Source organism: Garra rufa, chromosome 2, assembly GCF_049309525.1.
Source record: "Garra rufa chromosome 2, GarRuf1.0, whole genome shotgun sequence".
NCBI lineage: Eukaryota > Metazoa > Chordata > Actinopteri > Cypriniformes > Cyprinidae > Garra > Garra rufa.
The window spans coordinates 5,317,721-5,337,730 of NC_133362.1; the positions used below are offsets into that span (position 1 = coordinate 5,317,721).

Consider the following 20,010-nt stretch of genomic DNA (forward strand, 5'->3'; position numbering starts at 1 on the left):
ATATATATATATATATATAGTTTGTTTTGATTATTATTATTTTTTACAAGAACATCCTAATAATATAAAATCAGATGTGAGCAAATAAAAAAACCCCTTCAAAGCACAGACAGCAAAAAGAGATATTGGATACAAGGTTAAAAGCTCATGATTTATTGTTACAAAATATTATGCAGTACAGACAGGTTCACAATGAAGACAGCTAACGGATTCACCTTCTATTCCCAAAGAAATTCATGTAAATAGAAACCGAGTGAATCAGCAATGTGGTTCTTGACATGATAGTTCATGTAAACATACAGACTGAATTACAGTAACACAACAGCATGATCAGAGAGAAGTGTTAGACACAAGATAAAATGACTTTTATACTTTTTTGCACTTATTTCTTTTGTTCTACAGAACATAGCAGACATTGTTACACGTTTTCCAGAAAAACGGCAGAGTAAATGACAAAATTTTCATTTTCTTACACCTTACTTCCCCTTCGTAGTCGTTTTTAGAATTGCACATTTGCCATGTGAAGTTGCTCTATAGAAGGATCTGCTGAATGCTTCACCTTAATATTATAAAGGCATATAAAAGATGAGATCTCATTAAATTGTCCTGTTGTCTTTATCTGCATTCAGGATGTTAGTATATCGGTCCAGCTCTTTGATCAGCTCTGAGGCGTCTGGTCTCTGTTCAGGACTGGGACTCAACATCTGGTCTATGAGCTTGTGCTATTTCAACAGCCGTGAAAAATGAGACAGTGTGTTAAATAACAGTCAGAAAAAGTGATAATATTCAAATAGATTAATAACTGATTTGCAGATTTGAACCAAAGAAAAGCATGCTCAAGTTCAACATTTTCACAATGAAATTAGACTCACCTCAAAGCTAAATTTCTTAGAGAACTGTGGTGGAAAATCTCTCATTCTTATATCATCCCAAATCTAGTCAGCCACAAAGTAAAATAAAAAAATATTATTTATACACTTTATGCATAATTATTCATGCACTGCAAAATATTTTTGATACTCCGTATTCTTTGTTTTCTTTTCTAAACATATCTAAACATTCTAAAATATAGAAACATTTACTTGAGAAATGTGGAAAAATAGTTTTTTTCTATAAACAAAAAGAAAGAGAAAAAGAAAAAAATTCCCTTGTATTCCCTTTAAATTAACTTTTAAATAAAGATATTTGCAGCTATCTGTTCCTGTTTTAAGCATACAATCACTTAATTTTAACATTATATATAATTAAAATGTAATATTATAGTATTTAATTTTGTTTTCTACTACAAATATCTAAACATTCTAAAATATAGATACATTATTTGAGAAGCAAAATAAGTCTTATTTTATGACAAATGTAGAAAAATCTTGTTTTTGCTATAAACAAAAACGAAAAAGAAAAATTCCTTGTTTTCCCTTTAAATTAACTTTTAAATAAAGATATTTGCAGATATTTGTTTTTGATACTTAATTTTAACATTATATGTAATTAAAATGTAATATTATAGTTTTTAATTTTGTTTTCTAGAACAAATATCTAAATATTCTAAAATATCGATACATTTGCTCGAGAAGCTAAATAATCCTTATTTTATGAAAAATGTAGAAAAATATTGTTTTTGCTATAAACAAAAAGAAAAAAAAATCCCTTGTTTTCCCTTTAAATGAACATTTAAATAAAGATATTTGTAGTATTTAATTTTGTTTTCTAGTACAAATATCTAAACGTTCTATAATATAGATACATTTACTTGAGAAGCAAAATAAGTCTTAACTTTTTAAAATATTGTTTTTGAAATTAAAGAAAAAAGAAAAGAATACCTTGTTTTGCCTTTAACTTTTAAATAAATATATTTGCACATATCTGTTCCTGTTTTAAGCTTTAAATCACTTAATTTGAACATTATATATATTTAAAATGTAATATTACAGTATTTAATTTAGTTTTCTAGTAAAAATATCTAAACATTCTCAAATATAGATACATTATTTGAGAAGTGAAATAATTCTTATTTTATGACAAATGTAGAAAAATATTGTTTTTGCAATAATAAAAAAAAAAACTTGTTTTCCCTTTAAATTAACTTTTAAATTAATATATTTGCTGAGATTTGTTCCTGTTTTAAGCATAAAATCACTTAATTTTAACATATAAGTAAAATGTAATATAGTATTTAATTTTTTTTTCTACTACAAATATCTAAACATTCTAAAATGTAGATACATTTACTTGAGAAGCAAAATAAGTCTTATTTTATGAATAAATAGAAAAATCTTATTTTTGTTATAAACAAAAAGAAAAAGAATCCCTTGTTTTCCCTTTAAATTAACTTTTATATAAAGATATTTGCAGAGATTTGTTCCTGTTTTAAGCATAAAAATATAATATTATAGTATTTAATTGATAGCTTTTCAGAAAATAAAACTTAAGTCATTTTGGTTCTCAAGTTAATGTACTTGACTTAAGTATGTTTAGATGTTTGTACTAGAAAACAAAAAAAGTACTAAGAAAATCATTCTCTGTAGTGCAACATCAGACACATACAAATACACATTAAACTTCATATTCAAGATGAACACATAGATTGTACAAGTATATAAAGAACTAAAAGAGGAATCAAACCTTTTTCCTTTCATGCGCTGTGAAGAGATTCCAAAGGAGTTCAAAATAAATGAGACCCAGAGCGTATATATCCACCTTTTTGTCATAGGATGTTTGATTCGCCTAAATATTCAGTTTGGAATAAGGAAATCTTCAGCATTATACTTACATAAAACAAACGTATATATTACAATCTCATTGTGTTTCATTATTGAGCATGAGCAGTATTTCATGTTGATTTTAACATCACCTGTTCTGGGCTCATGTAAATACGAGTTCCTGTCCTTTTAGTCCGTTCCAGCAGTTGCTCGTCGTTGTCATTTTCTGCTGCGGTCACTAGGCCGAAGTCTCCAACCTTTACCGTTCCCTCGCTGCTGAACATTATGTTCAAAGGCTGAAACAAAGAAACAGAAAAGAGCAATTAGAAAAGTATGCAAATCAGGGCCTGTTTTTACAAAACATTATCTTACCACTAAAAGTTCTCCTGAATAGCAGTAAAAGTTTTTAGCTAAGAGTCAGCGTGCATACTAATTATGCACTCAGTGATTGGCTGATAGGGGAGATGTCATATTCAAATAAAGGTTTAAAAATAAAAATGTTGCCACATTCAAATAAAGATTTTTTAAATGCACTCCAAGTGTCATTAATTAAACAAGCAGGGATTGAAATTAACTTTTGTTACCAGCCATTCATAACTTCTACTAGCCAAAATAACCCCACAGGAATAAACCAACAGCTTGAGGCTGTTTAAAAGCATATTAAAAATATAAGTTTTTTTTTTTTTTTTTTTTTTAAATATAATATATAATTAAAATGTAATATTGTAGTATTTAACTGATAGTTTTTTCAAAAAATAAAACTTAATTGTATCATTTTAGTTCTCAATTATATGTACCTTGACTAGAAAATGACAAAAAATACTATGAAAATCAATCTGAACGAGCAGGGATTGAAATTAACTTTTTTTCCTCAACAGCCAATTTGGCTACAACATTTTTATGTTACCAGCCATTCATAACTTGTGCTCGCCAAAAAAAACCCCCCACAGAAATAAACCACAGCTTGAGGCTGTTTAAAAGCATATTAAAAATATTAAAAAATTTATATTATATTATTTATATTTATATTATATATAATTTAAAATTATATAATTTTCATAACTTCTACTAGCCAAAACAAAAAAAAAAAACACAGAAATAAACCAATAGCTTGAGGCTGTTTAAAAGCACTAAATCCTAATGGAATATAATCCCAAAACACACTACAGAAAACCTTTTTTTTTTATTGGTTTTAATGGTTAAAAGTCCATTTTTTTTTCCAAATGGCATTTGTAGTATAAAAAATTAGAATGCACACAACAAAAAAGACTAAACTTAAATTAAAATGAAAATATAAAAAAACCTTTAAAATATATATATATATATATATAAACTATAATAGTGCATTATACTGGAATAACACTGATTCATATTTACTCCTTTAATTTGAAAATACTGAGGAAGATATGAATTGCTCTAATTTAAGAACTTTTTAGGTCGTAATTTGTGAAACAGCAAAGAATTTTAAATTCAAGGAGGGTTAAATTAACCATAAATGTACACATCCACACAGATGGCAGATGACAAGGAGACATTAATGTTTAAATTGAAACCTATAGACTGCAAGAATTTACTTTTCTTACTTAGATTTCTTGTCTCGTTTCCTGCCAAAATATCTCAAAATTCATAAATCAATAAGGATTTTCTAGACGAGTAAAAATGATCTAAGTGCAACTAAGTGCATTTTAGCTTGAAACAAGCAAAATAATCTGCCAATGGGGTAAGAGAAATAATCTGTTTGAAATAAGATTTTTTTGCTTACCCCATTGGCAGATTATTTCGCTTGTTCTAAGCAAAAACTTAATTTTGACTTGTTTTTTTCTGAGAACAAGACCATTTTAACTCGTCTAGAAAATCCTTCTTGATTAAAGAATGTTTAGATATTTTGGCAGGAAACAAGACAAAACATCTAAGCAAGAAAAGCATGTTTTGCAGTGCGTAACACTGAAATGGCAGGAAGAGGAAGTAAAATGACGTATTTGCAGTTAGTAAAAGAGTTCACATGTTCTACTAAGATTATAAGTGCTCCAGAGGAAACAAAAATGCATTGCAAGTGGCCAATTTAATTCAAATGCTTATTTTAGTGAGCTGCCCACCTTTAGGTCTCTGTGGATCAAATCCTTGGAGTGAATGTACTCCACAGCCTTCAGCAGCTGCTTGTTGATTTTTGCTGCCTCCGTCCTCCTCTCTGGGCACCGAACATCTGAAGAGTTTTTATGTTTAATCCAGGCATGAAGCGTGTCTCCCTCACAAAACTCCATCTGAATGTAAAGGAACTTGCACGGCCCGCTGCCGGAGCTAAAGGCAACAGACAGAGACTAATTTAACAAAGAAACTAGTCCAAAATTAGAGTTTGTTTTAGAAGGAGTTGTTTTTAGTGAATTACTCTGAGAAGCTGTAGCTCTCTGAAGAATCGTGTCTGTACGCTGTTTCCTCGACCCAACATGAGTAGTAGCGGACGATGTTGGCGTTATTAAACTTAGCCAAAGCACCGACCTCACGACGAGCTTTTCTAGGAAAATACAGTACATATTATGACATTATATTATGTGCATTGCTGTTTATTGTCTTTTTAAGCTGTGGCCTAGACTTTTTTGGACATCATAGGCATACAACCAATAGAAAATTGCAGGTATTAGGATGATGCTACCTATACGACACATATCAAGTTTTTGCAATTATCAAATTACATTAATTATTAAAGGTGAGCCACTGCAGGTGAATAGGGTACAAAAAATAACTCATAGTTATCACTTTACTTACTTACACTGATATTTTTTGTATCACAAGTTTTCTAAAATGTTAGGTTTTAATATGCAAATGAGGCATTGTTTAATGAAATATGCACTAATTTGCATACATTTCTAGTACAAAAAATATAAACACTGGATGAAGTCAGTTTCACAATTCTGCCCTACAAAGCAAAAAGGCAGTAACTACGCCGAGTGCAGAACTGAGAAAAACGACTTTAAAGTTATACTGTCATTCTGTCTGTTATCCAATGTTAAAACCGTCCCTTGAGGATGCCGCGAAATCACACACATTCGAGATAAGATATTTTGTCACATGACAAAGGATGCCTTGAATGTCATGAAAATGTTAATAACTCATTATTGACCAAAAATGCAGTTACTGCCTTTTTGCTTTGTAGGGCAGAATTCTTGTTGAATTTTTCTGACTGTTAGTCAAATGTTTTTACAGAATTAATTTGGTTATCTTATTTTGTCAATCCAAAATTCATAAATTTTTTAATATTATTCAGGAGAATAAAATGTATAAAAATCAATCAAATAATTTTACTTCTGTAAAATCCATCAGGATATAGACGGGAATGAATATGTAGAGTTTGGTGAGTGTAAGTGCTACTGAAGTGGAGATTTATGGCTCAGTGTAGGAGAAAAAAACTCATTTTGAGAAAACAGCCTTTAAAAATATGGATTGTAATTGAAATCTATTGACACAAATAGATAAAGCGCTATAAAAGAAACATTTAACAGTGTCTTCTATCCACTAGTCTGAAATAACACTATGAAAAACCAAAAAGCCCAAAAAAACAGTTTCTCTTAAAAACAAAGACGATACAACAACTTAATCTACTTACTTTGTACTCTTTACTATCTTCACAGCATAATATGTGTCATCATATATTTGTCTTGCTTTAAAAACACGCCCGAAGCCACCTTTGCCAATCGGATTTATTGAGTCAAAGTCTTCTAAAAACCTACAAAGATGAACATAAGAGCTTCAAAACAATGGATTTCAAAAGCTATGGTGATTGACACAAAGTGAACGGATTATGATTAACCTTGACTTTGCAGCTTGGTTTGAAGTTTGACCTCCAGATGGCTTTGCTGGTTTTTGTACATTCATGTTAGTACCAACCTGTGGAAGAAAATATTAGAAAATAGCAAATTAAAGAAAAGTTTTTTTTTCTTGCATTTGGAGAATAAAAACATCCTATTTATATTTTTACACAACTTTGAATTTCTTTTTATGGAAGCCAATTTCTGCCAGATAAATCCTTATAATGACATAAAAAGACATTTTATGTGCTTAATGTTGATATTTTATTAAAAGCCAAAATTATGGCATGAAAAGAATGTAAGATAAAAAGGTCAATATTATTTTATTAAAAGGTTACGATTATGACATAGAATACCAGTCAAAAGTTTGGACACATTGTTTTTCATGATTTAAAAACTCAAAAAGTATTTTTTTAGTCAAATATTAATTATTTAAAAAAAACAATACAATATTTTATTTTATTTTATTTTTAGTTAAGAAAAACTGAAGTTAAGAATTTTTTCTAATTCTTACTTTCAGTTTTTCTTAAAAACAAACTGAGAATCATTCCTTGGCACAACTTCTATTTGAAAAATAATTAAATAAATAAATAAAATAAAACATGAAAAAGCCAGAATTGTAAGATAAAAAGTCAATATTATTATATTAAAAGGTTACGATTATGACATTCACTACCAGTCAAAAGTTCGGACACACTTGACTTAAATGTTTTTTATGATCTAAAAAGTCAAAAAGTAGTTTTTTAGTCAAATATTAATTATAAAAAATAAATAAAATACAAATTATATTATTGTATTGTATTGTTTTTAAGAAAAACTCAAGAATTTTTTTGCCATGAAAAAACTAAAAAGAGAATCATTCCTTGGCACAATTTCTATTTGAAAATAAAATAAAACAAAACAAAACAAAAATATATTGTATTGTTTTGTTTTTTTTAAATAAATAATACAGGTCCTTTTCAAAAATTAGCATATTGTGATAAAGTTCATTATTTTCTGTAATGTAATGTAATTTTGGGTTTTCATGAGCTGTATGCCAAAATCATCAATATTAAAACAATAAAAGGCTAGAACTACTTCAGTTGTGTGTAATGAATCTAAAATATATGAAAGTATAATGTTTATCAGTACATTACAGAAAATAATGCTAATTTTTTGAGAAGGACCTGTATTTGACTAAAAAACTACCTTTTGAGTTTTTAGATCATAAAAAAAAAACACTAAGTCAAGTGTGTCGAAACTTTTGACTGGTAGTGTAAAAAGGTCTATATTATGGTACTAAAAGGGTAAAATTATGGCATAATAAATAATCTACAAACATGATTTGTCATGTCATAATTAAGCCATAAATTTGTCTCATATATAGATTTTATCATCTAATAATTATACCTTTTATCTTTTTAAATCCAAAAAAATTACTTGTCATAATTATGATTTTTCTTATGTAGCTGAAATGAGCTTTCCTTTGCAATCTAATTTTACAAATTTTGTTTTTTTGCATTTGTCTATTAATTTTGCAACCCTTACTTCATGGAGGATACTAATAAAGAAAAATAAAACACATCCCAAAATCCACCTACGTATATATTTCACTTTGTATATTTCATTTGTCACAGCAAATGTAACTCATTTGACAGATAACTTTGTTTTACTTTACAGTTCAGCTAATACCATTTACACTAATTTCCTTCCCCATTACAGACAAATAATGTTGGAATACCTCTTTACTCCAGACCTGGCCATTTGGTGACAGATTAAAATTTGGTGCTAATCTAAAAGAAAAAAATAAGCAAGTTATTTTGCATCATTATCGATTCAAAAATGAGTAAATATAAATAATTGTAAATAAAAACAGTAAACTGTAAAAGCTTACTTTATTTTCTGCTTCACATCCAGTGGACTCTGCAACACAGACTGAATTTATAAGTTCAAATATATATAAGATGGAGAGCCTCTAATATATAGCCTGTAAAACCGTCTGTGAATAGAATTTGTGAATATTTCAAAGTCAAAAGTTACCAATAACGCAGACTTGACTTACGGGACTTATGGCCATAGGAGAACTGACAGCAGATGAGTCTTTAAAGACAATGGAAGAACTTGAGCTGGGAGTTTCAGGTGAGCTTTTTGAAGAGTGTTGTTCATCCGGAGAATTACTATGAAACAGATAAACAATTAACTACAATGTATCTCTATATCATATGTTATATGCTCAGCATGCATGATAGAATGATGCATTTTATAAAGACATATTTGTCATTTAGTTCATTTAAACTTACGATGCCTCTTGAGCTTGTGAAGAGCTGTCATCTCCAGAACTCTGTTTATTCAAACATACACATGCATTAATAAACACACCATTATTAACATCTAGACTTATAAGCATATCTCTAATTCTGAATTGTCCTGCCTGTGTGGTCCAGCCAGATTGCTCATTAATTTCACTCCAAGCGTGCTGAGCAGCACGTTGCTTCGCCTCTTTTGCGCTCTTTCCTTGTCCTTCAGGATATTCCTTCCCATTGATGACAACTTTATATACAAACCTGAAACAGAAAAGTTCAGTTTTTAACTCAAGTGAAACTGCCAACTCAAATGAGTTATGGCCGGTTCAAGACTTACTCAGGGTTGTGAGGAGGGCCTCGCCTTTCCAATAATTTAAAATCAAGCACACTTTTAAGTTTCTGGCAGTAGTTATTGAGACATGCTATGTAGTTGCTGTCAGGCGTGGAGCTTCGAGATTCATCAGCAATACTGGAACTGCCACAGTCCAGGCTAGCACTTAAATACACAAGACAAGATGTCAAAATGAGCTCAACATGTGCAGAATGTACAGTATGGTGAAAGAACCAATTAAAGGAATAAGTTAAACAAATATGGAGAAATGTAGCATTTGCTCACCAGTGGATTCTCTACAGTGAATGGGTGCCGTCAGAATGAGAGTCCAAACTCTTGACAAAAGCATCACAATAATCCACACCACTTTAGTGCATCAGTTTACATCTTGTGAAACAAAAAGGCTGTCAAAAGTAAAAAGTTTGGACCCACTTGACAATATTTCTTATGATCTAAAAACTCAGAAAGTATTTTTTTAGTCAAATATTAATAAAGAAAAATAAAATTTATTGTATTGTATTGTATTGTTATTAAGAAAAACTGAAGTTAAGAATTTTTTCCCATGGAAAAAAATAATTCTTACATTTCAGTTCTTCTTAAAAACAAACCGAGAATCATTTCTATTTGAAAATAAAATAAAATAAAATATAGTTTTTTTTTTATAAATAATTAATATTTGACTAAAAAACTACTTTTTGAGTTTTTAGATCATGAAAAAAAACACTAAGTCAAATTCGTCCAAACTTTTGACTGGTAGTGCAAGAAAGTCTATATTATGGTACTATAAAAGGGTAAAATTATGGCATAAGAATAACCTACAAAAATGTTTGCAGGAAACCAAAATTTTATTTAGACGTTTTTAACCTCAAACCATACGAGTCCATAATCCATAATACTGCTTCCTCCAGCAAAAAAGTCATCTGCACAGATTAAGCACTGAGCCAAAACAATCCTAAACAGTTCTAAACAAATATGTGGGTGGATTTTGATGTAAGAGGACAGCAGTGGATGGACTTGTTCACTGGAGGAAACAGTATTATAGATTATGTATTTTAGCCAGAAGTGATGGTGGATTTGTTTCATACAAACATGCGGCTTTTGGCTTCTCAAGACATAAATTGATGGACTGGAGTGGTGTGGATTATTGTGATGTTTTTATCAGCCGTTTGGACTCTCATTCTGACGGCACCCATTCACTGCAGAGGATGCATTGGTGAGCAAGTGATGCAATGCTACAGTTCTCCAAATCTGATGAAGAAACAAACTCATCTAAACACATTTTCAATTATATTTCAGATAATAGATGTATAAATATATATTTTTTAATATAATTATTATTATTATGTGTGTTTACTTCTTTTAAGAGATGAATCTGAAGTCAGTTACTCTCACAATGTTGTTTATCATTTACCTGCGATATGCAACCCCCATTGACCTCTGTGCTCTTTTGCTGTTCTCATCGAAGACCTTAAATGCAAAATAAAAAGTCAAACAAAACTCATTTAATTCTAAATTATAGCGTTAGTTAGGGCAAGTAGAATGCAAATGCTGTGTTACCTCTGCACTCTGTGTTTTGTTTATCTCTTCATAAACCCGGGCTGCCGCTGCTTCTTTAGCATCCTTCTTATTTTTTCCATAAGCCTCAGGATACTCTTTATCACCGCAAACATACTTACAGACATAGGTACACAATCTGCAAAACAGATTAAAGAGAAAATCAGGTTTTATTTCCTGCTATGGTCTGCAAAGTTTAATTTAAGAAGAAAACTTTTCTATCTTTTCTCAGCAGGACATTGTGCATCAGAAGGCATGTGAGCTAGGGTTTAAAATACTCACTGAGTAGTGCTTCCTGGATCCATTACAGTGGACTCACGAGCCTTGAATGTTAACCTATTCTTCTGTGAATATTCATTGAGCCAACAAATATAATTCGGCTGAGATGTCATATTGTTGGGAGTGTTTTGAACAGGTGACATTGTCCGCTGTTAAAGACATATTCATTAATTTAAAAAAATATATGAAACTTGGTAATTGGTAAATAAATTAATATGAAATTTGGTAATACTTTACAGTAAGTTCCCATTAGTAATGCATTAATAAATACTGTAACAAAACTGTTGCTCACTGTTAATGTTCACTACCTTTCACTCATTGTTGGTTAACATTATTCACTCAAATCCATTAAATTATATTGACAGATACAACATTTGATTCAATAAAGTATTAAATGTAGAAATTAATACTAAGATAAATAAATTCTTTCTAAGTATTTCACATTTAGATTTTTTTTTAAATGCATGTACATTTATATGAATATGCTTTGCATTATAGCACTTTTTAATCAAGTTAGAGAGTAAATTTGACATTGATCTCTCTTCTGACTGTCGATATCAGTCACTCTCTCAATATTTTTCCTTTTATTGAAAGTTGTGAAACCACTATTATGGAGTTTTTCTTTTGCTATTTGAGCAAATGGGAATGCAAAAAATACATATGTGGTAGTCTCCCATTCCCTGCTTTTGGATTTTACCCAACTATGATGACTTCCGCTATGAGAAACCCGGAAATGTGAGAAAGGTCCATTGTTAGAACTAATGCATTATCACAAAATTAACAAAAATAATAGCGTACACATATTTATATCAAAATTACTCACAAAATATTTATTGTATAGCAATTTTAGGTTTTCAAAATATTTTTAAATGAATTAACATTTTAAACAATTTAATTACTATTTTGGGTATTTTTATTAATATTTCATATTTTAATTAAAAATATTCCAAACCTATAAATGCCTTGGAATATTAAATATTATATATGTGTGTATTTTCTGCAACAATATTATTATACAGAACATGTATATATAATATGTATTTTTAAATAATATTTTATAATATTTCACATTATTTTATATAGAGCACTAACAAAAATTTTTCTCTTCTGCTCACCAAGCCTGCATTTCTTTGATTCCAAAGTACAGCAAAATAAATAAATAAATAAATTTTCTTGTTTAAAATTCTATTTAAATATATTTTAAAATGTAATTTACTGTGAATTCAAAGCTGAATTTTTTGCATCATTACAAAATGTAATGCATATTTCAAAATGTTACTGTTTTTGCTGTACTTGAGATCAAATAAATGCATACATATTAAAATATTAAAAGTCGTAGTGTAGTGTACACACACACAAACAGTAAACTATATTTGTAAAATATATATAACATATTTGTACTTACAGGTTCAATATTTTTAGTGTTTTTTAATCCATTAAGAGCGTTGCTGGCAGCATTTAGCTTTGCTTCCTTCTTTGTTTTCCCAATGCCATCAGGATACCGCTCTCCATTAACAATAGCCCTTATTGTGAACCTAATAACACAAATTTGATTAAAAACAAGTTAACAACAATGGTTTAATAGTCATTTACTTTAATTCATTTGCACAAACCGCAGACTTGACTGAATTCTCTATTATGAATGATAGTTCCTTACGTTTTATTGTGACTCGGTCCATCTGTGGATCCTTCCTCATACTCCACAGTGCACTGTGTCTTCTGCTGGTACTCATTCAACAGAGAAATATAATTCCCTGACAGAGACTCCATTGCACAGTTAAAAAAAGAACTAAAATAGCAGACAGAGACAGAAGTTGACTGAGTCTTTACGTTGATCAGCACGTGAACGCCACGCAGAACGTCAGATCTTCATCGGACAAACACTAAAAGACGCATTACCGTGTTTTTAAATCAACTTAACACGGTACTAACAGTGTCCCTTCACACTGACATCGATCTAAGACACAAATATACTTTCATTTCTTCGTATCTTTTAGATCGATAAGTTTCGATTTCCGGAATTCAACGTCATCGCTAAACATTGGATTGACCAATCAAATCGCGTGTTGATAGGTCACACCTAGCTGAAACCTTCTAGAATAATTTTATTAATTTATTTTTAATTTAGATATTACTTTACGACATTAGGCTTATTAAAATATTAGCTTCTAGGTTTTTAATGTATATTCTGTAAATATGAAATTTCGGAAGTAAAGATAACTAAACATAATATAGTATAGATAGATAGATAGATAGATAGATAGATTTTACTCGACCTAATTCTGTAATACCAAGATTTTTAATGTTTTTTAAAGAAATCTCTTTTGCTTACCAAGCCTGCATTTATTTGATCCAAAAATACAGCAAAAGCTGTAATATTGTGAAATATTTTTACTATTTAAAATAACTGCTTTCTATTAAAATATATTTTATTCCTGTGATCAAAACCTACATTTCAGCATCATTACTCCAGTCTTCAGTGTCACACGATCCTTCAGAAATCATTCTAATATACTGATTTGCTGCTCAAGAAACTTGTATTACTATTAGTATCAATATTTTAAACAGTCGAGTACTTCACTTTACTTTTTTCAGGATTTTAGATTAATGGAAAGATCCAAAGATCAGCATTTATCTGAAATAAAATGCTTTTGTAAGATTATACACTAACCCATTTAAAAGCTTGGGAGTCAATATAATTTAAAAAATAATAATTTTAAATACAATTATTAATTTGATCTCAAATTAATAATTTTATATAGCAAAGATGCTTTAAATTGATCAAAAGTGATACAAAAATATTTCTATTTCAGATAAATTCTGTTCTTCTGAAATTTCTATTCCTCAGAGAAACCTGAAAAATTCTACTCAGCTGTTTTCAACATAATAATAATAATAATAATAATAATAATAATATTAATAATAAATGTTTTCTGAGCAGCAAATCAGAATATTAGAATGATTTCTGAAGGATCATGTGACACTAAAGTCTGAAGTCATGATGCTAAAGATTCAGCTTTGAAACCACAGAAATAAATTACATTTCAGTACAATATATTCAAACAGAAAGCATTCATTTAAAGAGTAAAACTATTTAAAAATTGTACTGTTTTTGCTGTGCTTTAGATCAAATAAATGTAGGCTTGGTGAGCAGAAGAGACTTCTTTAAAAAACATTAAAAATCTTGGTAGCGTATGTAAAAAAACACTTTTTGACTTTTTAGATACGTTTTAGGCTAATTAAAGAAAGTAATACATTATTGTTCATCTGCTAATATCACAGTGCACCCCACACCACAATGAAATAATCAATAAAAAGTAATTGAATTAGTTACTATGCAATCACAACGTTTGTGACTGGCTGAGATTTAGAACAATTGAAGTGATGCAACATGGTTAATAATGATATAAAATAATTATACACATAATTATAATCAAAATATCAATGAAACATTTAATGAATGAATAAATGAATAAGAAAAAATAAATATTAAACACAGCTATGCAAAAAACGTCAAAAGCAAATTAAAAACTAAAAAGAGTTCCAGATTATCGCAGGTCGCTCTAGTCGTCGTGGTCTGCTGCCGTGTCTCCGGGACAGTTTGAGCTCAAATCATCGTCATCTGTTGAACAAAAACATTTTAGTTTATTTATTATCTGTGACCCTGGACTACAAAACCAGTCTTAAGTAGCATGGGTATATTTGTAGCAATAGCCAAAAATACATTGTATGGGTCAAAATGATTGTTATTTTATGCCAAAAATTATGGCATATTAAGAAAAGATCATGTTCCATGAAGATATTTTGTATAATTTCCTACTGCAAATATATCAAAACTTAATTTTAATAGGCATTTCTAAGAAATTGGACAATTTAAAGGCAATTTTCTCAATATTTAGATTTTTTGGCACCCTCAGATTCCAGATTTTCAAATAGTTGCATCTGACCAAAACATTATCCTATCCTAACAAACCATACATCAATTACATCTTATTTATTCAGATTTCAGATGATGGATAATTTAAAAACTGACCCTTATGACTGGTTCTGTGGTCCAGGGTCACATTTAAAGTATCTGCTCAAACAGCATTTATACATTAAAACGTCTCACCATTATATGCCGTCCCACACCATATGCAGTAATAATGAACTCCTCGCAGATACGAGGTGAGAAACTGCAGCTTGTCTATAGGCTGTAAAGAAAAGACGACAACATGGTGCTTTAAAAAAAAATACAGAAAAAAAAACAGTAATATTGTAAAATGTTATTACAATATAAAATAATGTTTTTTATTTTCATATACTTTAAAATATAATTTATTTCTGTGATGCAAAGCTGAATTTTCATCAGCTGTTACTCCAGTCTTAAATGTTACATGATCCTTCAGAAATTATTCTAATATGCTGATTTATTATTAGAATTATCAATGTTGGAAACAGTTTTTTTTAGAACCTGTGATTCTTTCTTTTTTTCAGGTTAAAAATAACAGCATTTATTCAAAACATAAATCTTTTCTAACCATGTAAATCTATTCTATCTCTTTGTATCAATTTAACATATCCTTGGTGAATAAATATATATATATATATATATATATATATATATATATATATAAATGACCTGAAACATTTGAACAGTATTGTATATTGTTAGAAAACATTTCTATTTTAAATAAATACTGTTCTTTTTGACCTTTTATTGATCAAAGAATCCTGAAATAATCTGATTTTTGAAGGATCATGTGACACTGAAGACTGGAGCAATGATTCTGAAAATGTAACTTTAATGACAGATATAAATTCAATTTTAAATGTATTTTAATATAGAAAAACATTATTTTACATTGTAATAATACTTCATTTCTTTCTGTGTTTCAAATGAACACATTAGAAACTTCTTTAAAAAACATTAAAAATCTTACTGATCCCAAACTTTTGAGCAGTAGTGTACACACACACACACACACACACACACACACACAAACACACACTATTAATTGCTTATATAATGATTTATAAAATTAATTGTAGTAAAAATGACAGCATGGCAGGCATTTTCTACAAAAATTGTACTGGTGATTGCATTTGTCAAGCTCAAACATTCAAGCCTGTGATCAAAGTTACTGCACAACAAACATTAAAACAAACCGCTCCCCTCCAAAGCAGCTTGTTAGTAATAAACTCACTGTTAGTTCCTCCTCCTCGTCATCACTTCCCTCTGATTTGGTTTCCTCCTCCAGAAGCTCTGCCTCTTCATCTTTCTCCACTTCAGGCCAGTACCAGCTGTCTCTGGGAACGGTGATGCCCTAAAAGAAGAACAATGAGTGAATCGTGAGATCTCTTGAGATTTTTGGTTTTGTGAACTGCAGAAAAGCCTCTGTTCTGTTGATGCATGTATTTTTAGATTCAGATTTAACCCTAAAATAAGATAAAGTCTTACTGACCTTCTGGCTGTCGAGCTGCTCGCAAGCTCTCTGGCTCTTCCTCAGGTCGCCCTGTATCTGACGCTCTTCTCTTTCGGTTCTCTTACGCACTCTGTAATAAACAAGTTACTCAACACTTTAAGAAGAAGCTTTAAGCCTGACATCTGAAGAAATAGTTAAGAAAAAAAAAGTATTTGCATTTGTGCGTGTTTTTTTTAAGGTTGCATCAGGATTTTGTATCACATATAGTATGATATAGTGAAAATATGGAGAAAAAGAAACTCAAAACTGAGTAAAAGTATGCAAGATGGTGCATATGCTGATATACAAAAAGTGATGAAATTCTGATGCTTGCGATAAAAATCAATGAGATCTTTACATAAAATGCTATAAATAAAAGTCATCACTCTATTTCTCCAATAATATGTCGCAGTTTCATGATCAAAACAAATAATGCAAAATATCAAATATTATGCATAAGCTTTATAGGGTTAAAAACACGAGCTTCGAGAGGTTCATACCTAAAATCCTCCAATGATCTCTTTTCCACCTGTTGTTTCATTTGCACTTTTCTCCGGTAATTCTGTAGCTCCTCGTCTGCTTTCCTCTTCTTGAGCTCTTCCATCCCAATGCCACCTCTGTCTGAAAACAGCATGTGCAAACCTTACCATTTCTGAACAGTGTCTTACATAATCAACAACACTCGCTGTTAAGAATCAGAAAAGAACCTGTTTTGATGTTCAGAGGAACCGGCTCGACTCGTCCAGCACCTGCAGCAGGAGAAAACTATTTATTTTCATTCACACAAGACTAAACAAGACATTTTTGTTTTTAAAAAGCAAACAGTCCATTTAAAAGTCTCAACCACTGACCTGCTTTTCCCAGTCCTTGTCCTGCTTTATATCCCATCTTCTGAAGTAACGCAAAGCCTTTATTTTGGCTGCTTATGGAGCTCTGCAGAGCAACATCCCGACTCTCACGCTCCTGCTCTTTATAGGTCTTCTGGCGGTTCTGTGTGTTTTTCTCTTTCTGTAGAGCCTCCTTTTTTATGGCTTCCTTTGCACGCTTCACCATCGGGACACCAGGACGAACATCTGGGCTGATAATGTGTAAAGACAATCAAAACAATTCAACAAAACAGCACGCAAGTCACGAATCTGCAAAATGACCAAAAATAGGGGGATTATACAAAATGCATTTTGTTTTTTATTTAGTACTGACAGAATAAGATATGCCACATTAAAAAATGTTTACATATAGTCCACGAGAGAAAATAATAGTTGAATTTATAAAAATGACCCTGTTCAAAAGTTTGATTCTCCATTCTGTGCTGTTACTTGAATGATTTTTTTAATTTTTTGTTTAGTCCCTTGTTTGTCCTGAACAGTTAAATTGCTTCTTTGGTTTTCCAGCATTTTTATGTATTTGAATTCTTTCCAACAATGACTGTATGATTTTGAGATCCATCTTTTCACACTGAGGACAACTGAGGGACTCATATGCAACTATTACAGAAGGCTCAAACACTCACTGATGCTTCAGAAGGAAAAACCAAGCACTAAAAGTCAGGGGGTGAAAACTTTTGAACAGAATGAATTTTTTCTTATTTTGCCTAAATATCACATTTTTTAATTTAGTACTGCCCTTTAGAAGATACTTACATGTTTCCCAGAAGACAAAAGAAGTGAAATGTACCCTGATCTTCAAATTTCCCTGCTACATTTCTACCCTGATCTACCTTGAAATTAAAAGAAAATTCCTTCCCTGGCTCTTGATGCATTGTGTTTTCTTCTGAAGCTTCAGTGAGCATTTGAACCTTGAATCTCAAAAGATGAATCTCAAAACCATACAGTCACTGTTGGAAAGTAGGGATGTGACGAGATTTCGTGGCAGGAGATCTCGCGAGATCCAATGTGATAACGTGACGATATAAAAAAGTATTTGTCACTGAATCATTCACTAAGGAGATTCCAATAGTCTTTATAAATTGAGACACTGACTCCTTCGTCATTGATTTTTTTTATTTTGTTCAAATTAATATCTTTTTTAAAGACTTAAGCAATGCCGATTTTGTCAGAACCACTAGTTAAATTACCTTATTTTGTTTAGATTTCTAATCTTTGTTTTCTCCAGAATCGTGAGAGAACAGTGATTCTCAGTTTATCCAGAATCATGCAGCTGTAGTTCACATGTTGTTTATTACTGCATATAATTAATTACAATTGAAGTTTAATTTCATAAACTACAAGTTGATACATTTTTTTTGCATTTTGTGTTCTTCAGTTGAATAAAATACTATTTTTCCCTGTATATTTTAAAAATGAGGATTTCTTTAAAAAAAAAGTTTAAAAGTCTTGTCTCGTCACATCCTTATTGGAAAGGGTTCAAATACACAGAAATGCTGGAAAACCAAAGAATTTGTGGGACCGGAAGAAAAAATGAACAGTTTAACTGTTCAGGACAAACAAGGGACTCATGAACAACTATCACTAAACAAACAAACAAACAAAAAAAGGTTAATGTAGATAATTCAGGTAACAACACAGTATTAAGAATTAAGTGTTTGTAAAATTTTGAACAGGCTAATTTTTATAAATTCAACTATAATTTTCTCTTGTGGACTATTTGTAAACGACTTTTATGTGAAATATCTTATTCAGGTCAGTACTAAATAAAAATAAACATGCATTTTGTATGATCCCTCTTAATTTGATAAAGTAATTAACAATTTGCAGATTCTGCAATGTGTATGTGAACTTTTGAAGTGTTAAATAAAGGTTATCAGAGTACATCTTACAGGAAAACACCATTTCAGTGTTTCTTTGTAACTATCTGTAAAATTTACTAGCGAAACTTTATTTACTAGTGAAAATTGCTTCAAGGACCAGCATAAACCAGCAAAGGATGCACACTATTATTCGGAGTAGTTTTGATTAATTCCGTTAGAAATTAATTATCTAAAACCCTAAATTACATAATCCACTCATTTAAAAACACATAAAATGTTTGTTTGCCCATAAATACAAATGTTCCTCCGTGTTTACCTCTAATGCACTAGCAAACACTCACTCTGACAGCGACAGAACAGGATATTATTTCACAAAACGACGTGATTTTAACTCACATTTGGTTCAGGAAAGCATCAGACATGTAATCATCTTCATCCTCGGCCATTTTTGCAATTAACCAACGACTGAGACGAATTTATAACTGTAATAGAAATGAAATTCCCTGGATCTGGATCACTTTTGCTGTTCCTTCCAGTACATATGTCCGACTGGAACGCAGCGGAAAGTTAGTTTGGTTCCTATTTAGACTGTTGCTGTGAGCAGCTTTTGAGAACACACCAAAAAATAAAAATAACGCATTTACCAAAATTTTAATATAAATAATGTTGTATTATTTTCATTTTATAAAAAAGAGAAGAAAGCAGGTAGGCTACTTTAACGGAGAAAATGCCGTGAGACTCTTAATGTGAAATCTGCTTTTAATCGCAGCAACATTTACAATAATACATTACTATTTAAAATATTATGGTGTAAATCCACTAATAACATTTAATAAATCATATATCTTTGTGGTGCTTTTTCTAGATTTGTTAATTAGACCAACTTTTTTCCAACAGTCATGCCATTTTAG

The 20,010-nt window shown here is 30.4% G+C and overlaps 1 protein-coding gene and 1 pseudogene across 1 annotated transcript; both read right to left on the reverse strand.

Moving 5' to 3' along the window:
* Nucleotides 1-596: 596 nt before the first annotated feature.
* LOC141325152 (interferon-induced, double-stranded RNA-activated protein kinase-like) lies at nucleotides 597-12,994 on the reverse strand (annotated as a pseudogene).
* Nucleotides 12,995-14,375: 1,381 nt separating this feature from the next.
* Nucleotides 14,376-19,635, reverse strand: LOC141326109 (G patch domain-containing protein 11-like). Its single transcript, XM_073834810.1, has 8 exons — nucleotides 19,496-19,635; nucleotides 17,244-17,470; nucleotides 17,100-17,141; nucleotides 16,893-17,013; nucleotides 16,393-16,483; nucleotides 16,135-16,254; nucleotides 15,060-15,141; nucleotides 14,376-14,570 (listed from the first exon to the last, which is right to left on the reverse strand). The coding sequence occupies exons 1-8, from the start codon at nucleotides 19,543-19,545 to the stop codon at nucleotides 14,512-14,514; spliced, it is 792 nt and encodes a 263-aa protein (XP_073690911.1). The 5' UTR covers nucleotides 19,546-19,635; the 3' UTR covers nucleotides 14,376-14,511.
* Nucleotides 19,636-20,010: the final 375 nt, after the last annotated feature.

Excerpts from the sequence above, each read along its gene's own strand:
- LOC141326109 (XM_073834810.1), bottom strand. The coding sequence starts at position 19,545 with ATGGCCGAGGATGAAGATGATTACATGTCTGATGCTTTCCTGAACCAA. Across the intron at positions 16,484-16,892 it reads AGATCATTGGAGGATTTTAG|AGTGCGTAAGAGAACCGAAA; the intron begins GTATGAACCTCT and ends TGTTTATTACAG. Across the intron at positions 15,142-16,134 it reads ACGAGGAGGAGGAACTAACA|CCTATAGACAAGCTGCAGTT; the intron begins GTGAGTTTATTA and ends TTTTCTTTACAG.